Below are 14940 nucleotides of genomic sequence, written 5' to 3'. Positions count from 1 at the left end.
GCCTGTATGACCTGGTCAAATCGCTTAGCCAATTAGACCTCATTATCCCCAGGGTAAAATGAGTAGTTGGAATTGTTGGTCCCTGAGGTCTAGTTCTATAATCCTATGATTTTAAGTATATATAATTCCATCTAGTCTTTGTTCCCTGTGCTATACAAAGTTAGTTAAATAGATATAGTCCTCCTACTATTTTGTTAACTAACAGAAGGCAATCCTATGACTTGTTTCCCCTCCTTCAGCTCCAGCCCCAGTGCTGGATGAAATAGATTTTTAAGGTGAAATATTAGCACTTATTATTATATTGTTTCTCTAGTTCTCACCTAATTAGAAAACCCAGACTGATGACTTGTCTTCTCTTTACCATTTCACATTCTAAACTGTAAGCTTGAAAGGGGTTTCCCCTAGGTGTAGTAAATTTTTTTGCCTTTATAAACATTCCACTGCTGATGGCTTTCCTGTCGTAGCATACTGCACAGAAACATGAACCATTTGCCACAAAGTTGCTTTTTTCCTTTGCAGTGGTTCAGGAGGAGGAATTAGCACGATACTTTATTTCCCTTGCTGCTTCTGTGCACTTTATCTGCCACCATCATTCACGAATCTTTCCACTAATGATCATATTTATCACCTAGTTCGGAACCTCATTGCCATCATTCCAACTGACCACAGCCTTTCCATTCGTCATTCCATGTAATGGAATACACTTGATCCTCAGCTCAAACTTTCAGAATCCTTATATTTCTTGAAGGTTTAGCTCTGGTGCCTTATTCCTTCCAATCAATCCCAATTATTATTTTTTTTTTTTTCCCATTTAACTCTTCCTTGGGATCTTTATCTGATCTTTTCTTCCCCCTCCTCACTCCCTCACCAATATTATACTTATTTGTATTTATGTAAAATGTAAGCCCCTTGAGGGGAGGGGACTCTCCAGTCATCTTGATCTATAACTAGTCCCTGGACCCAAATGGCTGCAGAGGAGAAAGTGAGGCTGGTGACTTTGCATAGCCTTCCCTCATTTAAATCTAATTCATTTGCAAGTCATAGAATCACCTTTCTAATGTTTTGGTCCTTTTCTAGCATGAAGGACAAACCACAAGCCCCTTGAGGGAAGGGAGGTACTTTTGGGAACTAATTTTTCTTTTTGGTCTTCCAGCACCCAGTAGAGAGCATTGAAAGGGTAGACATTTTATATGCCTACGTACATATTTCTTGAATGAAAAAGTTTGGAGATAAATATATAGACATTATCAGTGATTATAATAGCACCAATATGGATGAATTATGCAGTGCATTGAATGAAGTAGATTTCCAATTTTTATGAAATTCTATTTTACTAAAAATCCCAACTTTATTAAATAAAAGTATTTATAGTGATTAGCTGCTCGGGGCTGTCCCCAAGCAGTTGCCTGGAAGCTTACCGATTTCCCGTGGACGTCTCCGGCCCCTCCTGTGGGGGAGGGGAATGACCAAACAGTACACCCGAGGAGCTGCTTACTGTACTTTATTGCTTACCCCAGTCCTCCCGACCTTCCCGTGTTCCCCCCTATATACCCTGCCGTAGCTCCTCCCATGTTCCGCCCTGGAGGCAGAGCCAGCTCCGTAAGGGGCGTTCCCAGCACCCGAAGGCGGGTTCTCACCCCCGGGCGTCTCCGGGCTCACCAGGGGCCCACAGTCCAGAGCTCGGCCCTCTACAATTAGCAGATTAAAATCATTTTGTCTCAAAAATTTTTCACCAGTTAACATGATTTGTATGCATTATTTTCATTGAATTTTCATATTCTTGTTTAATGATTTAATATAAAATGTATATTATTCTATAATGTGATAGGCCTCTAGAGGACCCAGTCAGCTTTCCCTCTTTGGGCTATTCTCTTTCATATTTACTAGATTAAGCATGCTTGAGGCCACAATAATGTGTAAGAATTGCTATGTTTCTTCCTAGTTATCCAAGCATTTTATTAGAATAGAATAGTTTAGTTTTTATATAAAATTTCATTTTATGTGATTACCTTAATCCTAATTCATTTTATAAGTAGAATTATGTGAAATTCTGGATTTAGAAGACATTTAAAATGGCTGCGTTCTTTGCAAAGTATTCTTTTCTTTAAAAAAAAAATTCAGATTGGCATTCTTCAAGAACATCCCAATTGCATTTAAAGTGTTGTTTTATTTTATTATCCCTGATTTATGAGGTTGTCTCTCCCCATCCCCTAAACTATTTCTCTGTGTCTTCAAAAGTTGTCTTCTTAAAAATAATTTTGTCCATTCACTTATGCATTCACCTATTCAGTCATTCATTCATCAATTCGTTCATTCATTCAAGTATGCATTGAATCCCCCTATCCAAAGTTAGTTGCTTTACGGCAGAGATTGTTTCTCCTAGCCTTCTTCTTTCCAGCCTTGTAATACATATTTCCCATCACATACACCATGATCACCCCAACTGGCATTTTAAATTTTCCTGATCCGCAATATCCTGTCTCCCATCTTGGAGCTTGTGCCCTGGCTGTCCCCCATCAGAAATACACTCTTTCCATACCTTCACCACTTAGAATCCCTAGTTGCCTTCAAGGCTCAACTCATGTCACCTTCTTTCAGAATCCTTTTCCTGATTTGCTCTGAAATGACCTTAAATCTATTTTATTGTATATTTGCATATCTCCCTTTATTAGACTGTGAGCTCTGTTTTCATCTTTGAATCTCCAACACTCAGACTTGTTGATTATTTTTGTTTTATTTTATTCTAATATCCCCAGAACTTAGTCCAGTGCCTTGGACAGAGAAATGGTTGAATGTATTTGAAATGAATTTAAATTTTAAAATAGACCCACTGTATAAAAGGAGGCATATCTGTATGGCTAGATTGTTTTTAATTATTTTTTTTTTCATTTTTTAGGACCATTCAGCAGAAGTAGAGAGCAAAAAGGAAGAAATGCTTCATTTAAGGGCTCACTTAGGAAAGTTGTGTTCTTTCAGCAGAGAAGAGGACCACCACACTCTCCAGGGCAGAGCAGAGGATTGCTTCCAGCTGTTCCAAGAGGCCAGTCAGATGACAGAGAGAAGGCAACTTGCATTGACTGAGTTGACCAACTTCCTCCAGGCCCATGCTTCTTTATCAAGCGTCCTCCATAGGCTAAGGCAAACTGTAGAAGCTACTAGTAACATGGATAAGACACAGTCTGAATTATTGGAAAAGGACTTAAATGATGCAATTAGAGATGCTAAAACTTTAGACTGTACTGCGGTTAGTCTAGATGGAATTCTCACAAAAGCCCAATATCACCTGAAAAGTGGCAGTTCTGAGCAGAGAGCTTCCTGTAGGAGAATGGCAGATCAACTTAGTTTAGAATTAGAGAGCATCCAGAATCTTCTGGGGACCAAGCAGAGTGAGGCAGAGGCCTTTGAAGCCCTGAGAAAGGCATTTGCAGATCACAAGGAAGCCCTCCTGAAGAGTCTTGAAGATATTGAAGAAAGGACTGACAAAGAGCGGTTGAAGGAGCTCACCCAGCAAGCTGTTCAACAAAGGTACAAGAAACTTGTGCTCACCTTTTCTTCTTTTGTAAAAAAGAAATTGCTGCTTCACCTAGAGATTTTCTTCTCACTTTTTGTGGCACCTAAGGCCCTCTTCACATGTAGGTCTCTAGAAAATCACTCTAGCTTCAACCATATGTGTCAGAATCTACTCAAAACTGCGTTTACTTTTATTAGGCTAGCCAGAGGGGACATTCTTGCAAAACAAAAGACATTTATTCCAACTGCATGTTAAATTAATTAAGAGAAAGTGCTCACCCCCACCTATTTCCTCCCCTCCACACAAAGTTATATTTTCCCAAAGGTTCCCAAGCCACCAGTAGAAAAGGAGACACATAAAGAGGACACATATGAATGTGAATATGCTAAGGAAGATATGTGACCATCTGATAGATACTGCACAGCCACCTGTGTGCTCTAGTGATGGCATTATCCCTCATTCTCATGTACTTTTCTGATTTTTTTGGTTGGTTGCCTCTACTTTGTGTTATTTATCTCCAGTTCTTTCCCAAGGGAAAAGTCTTGCAAGATCTCAAGTATAAACTTCCTGAGTCTTGATTAGATGTCTTTGGGTGACTATCATAGATCTCAGACATAATACCTGCCTAAGAACTAATTCCCATAGTCATCTTAAATGTTTTTTTTGAACTCCTTTTCTCCTGTGGCTTCCCAATTGTGGTCTAAATTCTTGTCTGTCTTAAAATAGAATATTTTTTCAAGCGTTTTCTACTTCCACGATTCCATGATAAGTAGAACAGACTCAAAGGGAATGGGGATTTTTGTCCTGCTTCTTTTTTTCTGTTCTCCTCTTGTCAACAAAATTTATGTTTTTTTCTATATTATGTAGATTCAACTTTCACATAATAAGTAATGAATAAACCTTGCTAAACTGAAATTTGTTGAATAGATATTTCTTAACATAATAGGGAAAATTAATGATATAAGTAATTTGAAATTCAAGAAGTCTTTTAGCTAGCTAAATATATCAGCTTGGTTAGAGGGGATTTTTTTTAATCACAATAACTCTCAAACACCATCTACTAAGTCCTAGAGGGATTGTGAATTATACTGGGAAATAGAAATGCTCAAAGCAATAAAATTATGAATCATTTAAATATAAACAAAATCTTCAGATAAATACATTTTAAAAGGAAGGCAATTTAACATTTTCATTTGTAGATTACGAATTTTTAATCAGTTAGAAGATGAGTTGAATTCTCATGAGCCTGAATTGTGGTGGCTGAAGGACAAAGCTAAACAAATAGCTCAAAAAGATGTGGCTTTTGCACCAGCATTTGATGAAGAGATAAATCGTTTGGAAGCTACCTGGGATGACACAAAGAAGCTAATTCATGAAAAGTAAGTCAAATATTCTCAGAATAGTTGGATCATTGCATGTTGCTGTGAGTAAAACAGATGTTGAAATTTAATGTATTTTCAATTTTTGGCCAATCCGTGTTCTTCCGGATATTTCTTCACAATTTTTTGGCTTATTTTTGAGATATTACATTTATATGAAAGTTAATGTTTCGAGAAAGGAGTTGGGAACTTTAAAGAAAGTGCACCTGAATCTCATTACTGTTCATTAAATGTCATGGAAGCTGTGAGGATAGGGAAGGCAACTCTCAGGAGGCCCAGGGGAAGGGAAGCAGTATCATTCTAGTTCATGTGAAAGAAGAAGCAGTGAGAAAGAAAGGGAAAAACAATTTTTTAAAAAAATTTTCCCTAAATTACATGCAAAACAATTTTCAACATTTAAAGAAAGTTTTGAGTTCCAAAATACATCCCTTCCTCCCCTCCCTCCCTGAGACAGTAAGCAGTCTGATATATGTGTATGTGTTATATATGTGTAATCATGTAAAACTTATTTCCACATTAGTCATTCTGTGGAAGAAAACTCATGAAAGAAAAAGAAGGGAAAGAAGGAAGAAAAGCAGGAAGGAAAAAAGAAAGAAAGAAAAAGAAAGAAAGGAAGGAAGGAAGCAAGGAAGGAAGGAAGAAAGAAAGAAAAAAAGAGAGAGAGAGAAAGACAGTTTCAGTCTGCATTCAGATTCCATCAGTTCTTTCTCTGGAGAAGGATAGTATTTTATATCATAAGTCTTTTGGGATTATCTTGGATCATTGTATTGCTGAAAATAGCCAAGTTATTCGTGGTTGATCATAATATAATATTGCTGTTACAGTGTACAATGTGGGAGAAATAGTTCTAATGAACAATAGTGGTGAGGAGGGAAGCAGGATGGCAGGAACCAGCATATGTTTTATCTGAAACTTCCTGCATGACGCCTCTGATCATATATTAGAAGTTGCCAAGCCGTATTTTAGAGCCAGACTGTTACTTAAAGTTAAAAATATAGTATGAGAACATGTAATATGAGAGACAATAATATAATAAAATTAGTTACGTCCTTCTCGATCCAAACACTTAAAAGATTGCTTTATTTTTTAACATCCTTTTTCTATTCTATATTTCAGAAGTTCCATGTCAAAACTATATATATATACATACATACATACATATAATCCCTCTCTTCTTTCTCTTCTCTCCTCTTAGCCTCTCTCTGTCTTTTGTGGGGCTTAATAAAGAATTAAAAGTGAAATTTATAAAATATAAAATTTAGAGTAATTTCCATGGGGAATATTAAGTATTTATACTATACATATATATAGTATAGCATACTATACTATACTATATACTATATACTATACTAAATATATGTATATATATATATATGTATGTATGTGTTTATATCCATATCCATATTTACATATTCCCCCTAGGGTCTAAGCTCTGTTTACAATTGTTTGTTTTTGTATCACCTACATTTCCCAATATATGCCTCCACTTTCCCTTTCTAGAGAAAATAATAAAAAATAAAAATGGAAGGGGAATAGAGGCCAGCAAAGCCAATGAGCAAATTTAAAAGTTTGGATAGTATATATACTGTTCAGATCCCCTTAGCCCCACCATTATAGCAGAGAAGCAAAAAGAGTTTTAGTAAAGTATGCAATCTTCATATAAGGCAAATATTTTAAGCTGAAGGTATTAAATGTGAATGAAGAGCATCACTGTGACTGTAGAAGCTGAAGGCAAAGACAAAGTGGTGGTTTTCATTCATTCTCCAAACTATTCCCTTTGATAAATTTGAGAGTTTGCATTAGATTAAACCTTAAGAGGTAGCTCCCTTGTGCCATCTTCCTTGAAAAGTGATTCTCTTCTAATTTGTTTTTTCTCTATTATCCTTTCAGTCAAGGTCAGTGCTGTGGAGTTATTGATTTGATGAGAGAATATCAGAATTTGAAATCAGTGGTATTTAAAGTCCTAGAGAATGCCAACAATGTAACTATGACCAGATCTACTGTAAAGGATCAGGAGGACATTAGATGGGCCTTATCCAAGGTGATAACTTGACCAATACTTGATTTTTATTGAAATTTCCATAGGTTTATGTTTTTGGTAATAAAGGGTTTCTTTGATTGGGACATCTAGTATGTTAGAGAGGCTGGACTCTAGAGAACTCTATGGCTACTTTGTTCTTCAAAAGATTGCATTGAAGAATTCTGGAGAGCTCTGCAAGAGGTAATGCCCATCATCCTACTATATGGGCATAAGTGGGTTGTTAGACTCTTGACTCATCTCACTGGGATCATTAGCCTCTCTATAGAGCCAAGCCAAGCTTGACCTATTAGAAACAGTTGTTAGTGAGCAATACACACACCCATACCCATATACACGTGTGAGCACATGCATACATGCATACATAAGAATGCATATGTATACGAGAGAGATAGTGTATTTTTAATTACTGATTATTTCATTAAATAAAAGAAATGTTTATTTCCACAGCATGAAACTGTCAAGAATGAGATGAATGGAAAACAAAAGGAACTGGATGACTTTACAAGTAAAGGAAAACACTTGATATCTGAACTGAAAAGAACTCAAAGTAGTGATTTCGTTCTGGTGAAAACAGACATGGATAACACTGTGGATAGATGGCTAGATGTAAGGACAGTCACTTTTTCTTTGTGTTAATACTGCTAAACATTAATTTTCCTTATAGCTAAATCTACCTTACAGTGGGTATTATTGTGGCAAGAGTCCAAAATATTCCCAAAGAAGTAGATTATTCTTAGTATAATGATAGGGACTGGATCTGTAATTTCATTGGTATAAGGAACTCCCAAGTGAGAAAACTATCCACCAATGCAGACTGGCATCTAGAACACAGAGATTAAGTAACTTTTAAAAGTTATCTTTCTCTTAAATAATATGTATGCACATATATATATAGATATGTACATGCATATATGTGTGTGCATACATGCATACACACACACATTTAAATAATAAAGCCCAATCAGAGGCATAGCTTGTAATTGTCATTCTGACTTAGAGGCCAATTTTCTATACACATTGCCACTCTGTCTTTCATTATTAGCATAGTAATACCTTATTTAAAGATTTGTTCATACATAGCATATGAAATTTAAGCATGTGACCCATTCCTGTGAGAGCTAGGATTGATTTCAGTGATTTTTATTTATCAATTTGCCGGGAAAGTTTTAAATATGTTTATCTATAAATAAGGATTTAGTTGAGGAATAGAGAGCCATGTATTTGGGGACTTATTTAGGAGGAATTCTGGGTAGTGTCAGCAAATTTTTAAGGATAATATATTTTCCTGTTTCAGATTTCAGAGAAAATTGAAGACAACATGGATAGACTTACCATAAGCCTGTCTCTTTGGGAAGATATACTTGCATCTAGAGATGAAATTGATGGCTGGTCAAATAGCTCCATACCACAGCTAACAGAAAATATTAGCAACCTCAGTAACAGCCTCAAAACAGAAGCATTCCTTAAGGAATTTGAGGTCAGTGAGCCTAACTTGTTCATGTGGACTATGAAAGGAATATGAAAAGTGGTCTTTTTTTTTCTCTTTGTAGTCTACCACTTATCCAAGGGCGTGATGGCCATTCCAGGACTTTTCTAAACTCAATGTCACTGCATTGACTATATGTGTGACAAAAGCAGTTATCCATCTTTTTTTTCTTTTTATTGCATCTTTCTGCATGCATTTCTTCTTAAGGTAGAAAACATGAATAAAAGGGAAATGAGAGATAGGGAAGGTTGCTAGCTATGTTTGATCCCATGATAAATCATGCGTTGACCAAGAGCACAAGAGTCTTATAATGGTCATGTGCTTCTCTTAAATATGGAACTTTGAGGGAAACTGTAAAATCTTAATCATGAGCCTAACTCTTCTCAACACTCCATGGCACTAAGATATTGAACAATTGTATTTGAAGTCACTTGAAATGATCTAAAAGATATTATGTATTTCCTGAAAAACCGATGCTTCTCCAAGAGAATAACTTGACTCTAATTGGGTCCGATGTTCAGCTAACTCCATCACAGAACCAACTCTTAACTAAATAATCACCTACCTCCTCTCTAACATCCTGGCAAAGTGATCATCTGGGCTTTACCTGAATACTTATAGGAAAGCAAGGCCTTTATTCTCTCTGCAAACTATTCTATTTCCAGGCAGGTTGAATTATTAGTAAGCCTTTTCTTACATTGAGCTCATCTGCAACTTATACTCAGTATTTTTTTTATCTGAGATAAACGAACTATTTCCTGGAAGTCAAGCTATTTGGAAATTACAACATTTATATAGAATAACAACATGCTATTCAGGTTCCAAGAATGGGTCCTTCTTTACCCAAAATAATTACTTTTTATTTGAGTATCTAATTTACTCTTTTAACCCTTAGTCTTTGTTCATCCTGTATTTTGAAAATATAGTTGCATTTAAATGTACAACATGATGATATTTCCTAGGTATAACAATTTCCTAATCATATGTGACTCATATGATTTGTTACAAACTATACTATTTAAAGTCTCCATTGAATAAAGAAATTGGGTCTGAATTTATTTTTTCCAAGAGATTTCTATAATAAAAAACAAAAAAGTCTATGGACTGCCTTGCATTCCATGAAGTGGAAGCTAACAACAACAGTTATTCCAGACTCATAAACAATGACTTTTCTTTGTTATTCAGAAACTGACTTTGAAAAGTGCTTTTTTGAAAGCATGACATGATATCATGTATGCCTTTAGAGGAGTCTCAAGATTCAGTACAAGTAATTTATGTCCCCACAAAGATGAAAATAAGAATGTGAGAGGTAACTTGTGTATATATGTTTACATATATATGAATATCAACACATTTATATTTTGTTGTATTTTGTTTCTATTTGGGGGCAGTGTGAAGTTAAAAACAAAGGACTTAAACTGAAAGAACTTCATTCAAAAATTTTAAATCTTAAAGAACTGACCAAAAATCAGGAAACACCACCAGATCTTCAGGTGAGATGACTTTTAAGATTGATGGATAATAATTGTGATTATGATTATGATGTCAAGTATTTATTGAGTCCTTATCATATGCAAGTCACTGTACTAAGTAGTATCTGTAGAAAAAAACAAAACCCTGAGCAAATAAGACGGGTCTTTCATCAGGTTTAAAATCCTGAAGTCCTTGGATTTGATTGGTGCCATATTGTCAGTATCTAAGATCAAAGATTACACTAAGAATCTGCCAAAATAGCCTTTGAAAATTCAAGGTTATCTTAACATCACTGTGGGACATTGGGGTAGGACTTTGTAATGGTTTAAAAAGGTTTGAGAGGCATAGTTTCTGGGTAATTTAATCATTTTATTAATCAGCAGGTTATTAATAAAAGGATGGTCATTTGACCATCTCTCTTAGCTCAAAGATGGTCACATATGTGGGCTTACAGTTTATATGCCCTTCCTATTAGGGGCTGATGTCACCCTTAGACAGAGAAAATATCTCTGTACTAGACCACTCCCAGTTTTGCTATTCTAGACAAAAGGATGTGTCTCCACCCAAGTTTGAGTAGAACACAATGGGCTTCCCCATCTTAGACTGAATTCCTTGAATGTTTGGGCAGCGGCTGACCAAGATCTAAGAGAGTTAGTTCAATCTCAAAATACAAATATGTGGATCCTGATCTTATTGGGAACCAGACTCTCCTCTGATTACTGGAGATACTGACAATGAGCTAGCTTGGTCAGAGACTCAGGAGTTCCTGTTAAATCCAGAATGTCTGGCCATGCTGAGCAAAAATGAGGAGAGAGGTCTGAACTTCTTACACTTCAAAGGTAACAGAAATCTTAGTGTTGCCATTATAGCTACCACTTTTCATGGTGTACGCCGTTATTGCTATAGATTAAGAATAAATGGTATATCTTAAATCAAGTCAGGAATTCTACTTGCAAGTGTACTAGGATGTTTAAAAGAAGGAAGAAATACCAAGGAAAGAACAGTGTTTGGGTGACACCATGTCCAAGCTAGCATTTTTGTTAAGATTCTGTCTTTGGCATGGTAGGGGGAACAGAAGTATTAATAGATTTGTCTGATTATCTAGGAAGCACAACAGAGTTGAAGAACCGTAGTAAGAATCTATAATCATCTTCCTTAAGGATTAGTGGGACTTACCAGCTTTTTAAGACTATCATGACCATGCACCTGTGTTGGACCTCAATTGTTAGCAATACCATAGGCCACAGGCTCTAGAAAGGAGTTTTTAATGGGTTGTTTTGGTTTTTTTGTTTTTTTTTTGTATCATGACACCTTTTGGTGGACTGGTAAAGCCTCTGGATCCCTTCTCAGGATAATATTTTTAAATATACTAAATAAAATACGTAGGATTGCAAAGGAAATCAATTATATTGAAATACATTTATCAAAATATTTTAAAAACAAACAAACAAGTTCACAAACCCTAGTTTAAGAAATTCTGCTTTCATTAACCATTAATTAACTATTCATAAACCATTCATTAACCTCAGTCCTTGATGCTTGCTTGTAGACATCCCAGACTATGTAGACATCTCAGACTACGAACTCTGTCAATTCAATTTACTGTAATAATATTCAATTCACCAACTATGTGCCAAGTAGGCACTTAATACATATTTGGTGAATTGGTATATTTTCTAGATACTCTTTGCTTTATTATTGCTCAGCTATATAGCTTCCATAGCTGCTGACCATATTCTGACTTATTTAACCACTTTAGTTGGACCAACTCCCTGTGTTCAGGATAAACTTTAGCAGACACCAGTGGCTGGCTGACCTAGATACAAGAGTTTTCTATGATCTTTTCCATTTATGCTTCTCCCATTTCAGCAGTTATACAACATTCCATTTTGTTCCTATTAATTTTCCTACTTTTGTAGAAATAAATTAAGGACAAATAAAATTCTTGTGGTTGTCTTTGTTATGTATTGTGTTTGCCATATTTTTTTATGCATGAAAAGAATCCATTAAAAGCTATCCTTCCTGTATTCATTGAAAAAAGTGTGAACATTCTGCCATATAACAGAATGAGAACTCCAGGAGGAAATTCAAATGACCCTGATATCAATCTGTTTATTTTTTTACTTTTAGTTCATAGAAACAGATTTAAGGCAAAAACTGGAGCATGCCAAAGAAGTAACGGAAATAGCAAAGGGAACCCTGAAAGATTTTACTGCCCAAAAAATGCATTTAGAAAAATTTATTCATGAAGTTGAAACTTGTCTTACAAAAACTGAAGAATGTTTATTGAACTGTGCACAAACTCAGAACTGTGAAAGCTTAAAAAAAGTAAAGGTGAGTGATAAATCTATCTTTAAACTCTCTTGTTTGATAATCATATTTAATAATAACTTAATTATTGCTATTAATCCTATTTGAAAGTTTTTGCATCATGTAATTTCAACCAGTATGATAAACCAACTCTTGAAGAATTATGTGAATATTGGGTATCAGAAGAACAGATTACTCAATCATAGATCCCCATGAAGAACAGGGGACACTTAAAAAAATAAATAAATTCTTCTGGTAAGAGCTTCAAGGTTTCTCTAGGTTAATATACAAATTGGATAAATCACTAGCAAATGTTGAGAACATGCAACACTTTATTTGCATTAGAGTCTGCTAAGGGTCACTAATTCTTTGTCTGTAAAATTCTAAACTTTTCAAAATCTATTGGGAGATCTCTAAATCACACCACCTTATTACAGTTATCCCTTCCATGTTGTAGGGGTTAGGAAGGCAGTGGCCCCACCAACTGGAAAATCCACATAAAAAGTTTTGACCCTCTCGTTGTAACAGAGAAGAGGTCTGAATTTTTCCTTTTTTCTTTTATGGAGTGTTTACAGTATCAAAAGATAAAAAGATATTGGTATTATATAATACTGTACATATATTTTATTCATTTCTGAGTCTCTAAACTTTTTCGTTGTTTTCTGCTGGCCTTTATGAGCCATCTGTGGTTTCTGCAGAAGTCCCCCAAAATTCCCATTTAATTTCTTCTAACAATCAGTGATATATCAAAGGTGCAATAAAGGAAAGTTGCAATATGGAAGGGATAACTTATTAAGTTTCTGAGATCATAGAAAGAATATTGGATTTATAGTTTAAAGACCTTGGTTCAAATCCTGACTGCCTTTTATTATTTGTAGGAACTTGGGCAAGTCTGAATTGCACTGGGCCTCAGGTTTAGGTACATTAGGTACTTTCATCTGTGCCATAAGAGTGTTTGACTCTAACGATGACCCCTTCCAGATCTAAAGCCTGTGATCTCTCTCAAGTATTCCTTACTGACAGATCAGAAGTGATCTTATAGGCCAGAAACCAGAAACAGCAGCCTTTGCTGAGCCAGGACTCATCATAAACCATACTCTAGCCCCCAAATAGAAACATTCACAGAATACAGAAAAGACATTGATAGCTACAAGTGTATAGATAGATCCTGAATTACCTGATCCCCAGAATGATGCTACTCCACTGTGCCAAGGCCTCACCTTCTCCTTCCCTCTTTGTAAGTGAATATTATGAAAGACAAGTTCCTATTTATCACCGTCAGAAGCCTATCCTCTCCTTGCTTAACTATGCTGACTAATGCTGGCCTCAGAAGGAGTGGGAAGAGAGTCCTCTCCCATGGCTGCTGAAGCCTTTTCCATCCCATAACTCATTTGTATTTATTTTGTATGTGGTCTCTTCCTTGATAACACATAAGCTTCTTGAGGTCAGTGCCTAGAACCGTACCTGGTACACAATAGGGGTTTAATAAGTATGTGTCACTTTCTTTTTTAAAACGTTTTTAATAGATGTACTTGTCTTTACATTGTGTACATTTACAGATTATTACGACTTCCTGAGAGATCTCTCATAAAACAATTAAGCAAAACTAATAATGCAGCGGCTTCATCGGAAAGTAATATCCCATATCTGTAGGAGTCCCCACTCTTCTATTAAAAAAAGAAATCTATTTTTTCTCCTTCTCACCCTCTACCTCATTGAAAAAAAAGCAAAGAAAAATAAATTTCTTCTGACAAATATATACAGTCAAGCAAAACATTCTCTCAATGGCTATACACAAATTTTATATATATATATAAAAATATACATATACACACACATATACACACATTTGCATGTATATGTATGTAAGTGCGTATGTACACATATACATATACATATATGCACAAAAACCTGTGTGTGTGTGTGTGTGTGTGTGTGTGTGTGTGTGTGTGCCTTCTGACAGGCATCTCTAAACTACCTGACTGGGATTACCAGTACAGTCTGTGGCTATGAAATGCAGGGTCATAGTTCCCTGGCCATGGTTCAGTGATGTGGAATGGTGGCATCCAACAACTGAATTCTCTCACCAGCCAAAGTCACTAGTTCTTAAGACCAAGATTGTTTAGTCTGAATCCATATAGGCTAGTTATGCCATTTTTTAATCATCACAGACGGCAACCTAAGCCTAGCCAGCCCTCCCACCTGCTGATATGTGTACATTAGATCCTATGTGGGACCAAGGGAAAAAGAGGCTGTCTCACAGCATTTTCATTCCTGTGTGGTATGTATAGACTTCCTAGCTTACTTTTTCTTCATTAGGAAATGCAAAAAGAGCTTCAAGGTCAGCAGAGCAGCATTAATTCAACACAAGAAAATCTTAACAGCCTATGTCGCAAGTACCATTCTGCTGAGCTGGAGAGTTTGGGGAGCACAATCACTCTCCTAATAAAGAAACACGAAGCTGTCAGTCATCTTGGCTCCAGAATACAGGCCAGCCTGCAGGATTCTCTGGAAAAACACTTCACTGGTGAGCCATTCTGGGCGTTATAAGGAACAGTTAGCTCACAGGAAAGATACAGATCCAAATGCTGCCCCAGAAACTGCCAATGGAAGCTTGCAAAAGGGTTACAGCAGCATCTTTTGAAATTTTATATTTCTTTCAATTTTAATAAAAGTGTTATGAATCATGTATAACTCATTATGACCTCAATTATTCCACTCACCATCAGAAGGTAGAAAA

General features: G+C 35.9%; 1 protein-coding gene across 6 annotated transcripts in view; it reads left to right on the top strand.

Annotated features, from left to right (window-relative positions):
* SYNE1 (spectrin repeat containing nuclear envelope protein 1) overlaps positions 1–14940 on the top strand; it is a 537113-nt gene that overhangs the window by 242819 nt on the left and 279354 nt on the right. For all 6 annotated transcript variants that reach the window (XM_072643728.1, XM_072643724.1, XM_072643725.1 and 3 more), the window contains 8 exons: positions 2897–3525; positions 4711–4890; positions 6781–6931; positions 7379–7537; positions 8226–8408; positions 9809–9910; positions 12021–12224; positions 14520–14727. In XM_072643728.1, coding sequence (XP_072499829.1) covers positions 2897–3525; positions 4711–4890; positions 6781–6931; positions 7379–7537; positions 8226–8408; positions 9809–9910; positions 12021–12224; positions 14520–14727 — 1816 coding nt within the window. The remainder of the gene's footprint in view (positions 1–2896; positions 3526–4710; positions 4891–6780; positions 6932–7378; positions 7538–8225; positions 8409–9808; positions 9911–12020; positions 12225–14519; positions 14728–14940) is intronic.

The sequence above is a fragment of the Notamacropus eugenii genome, chromosome 2 (genome assembly GCF_028372415.1).
Source record: "Notamacropus eugenii isolate mMacEug1 chromosome 2, mMacEug1.pri_v2, whole genome shotgun sequence".
NCBI lineage: Eukaryota > Metazoa > Chordata > Mammalia > Diprotodontia > Macropodidae > Notamacropus > Notamacropus eugenii.
Note: the sequence above shows the minus strand (reverse complement) of the source record. Positions and strands in the feature narration are given on the sequence as shown.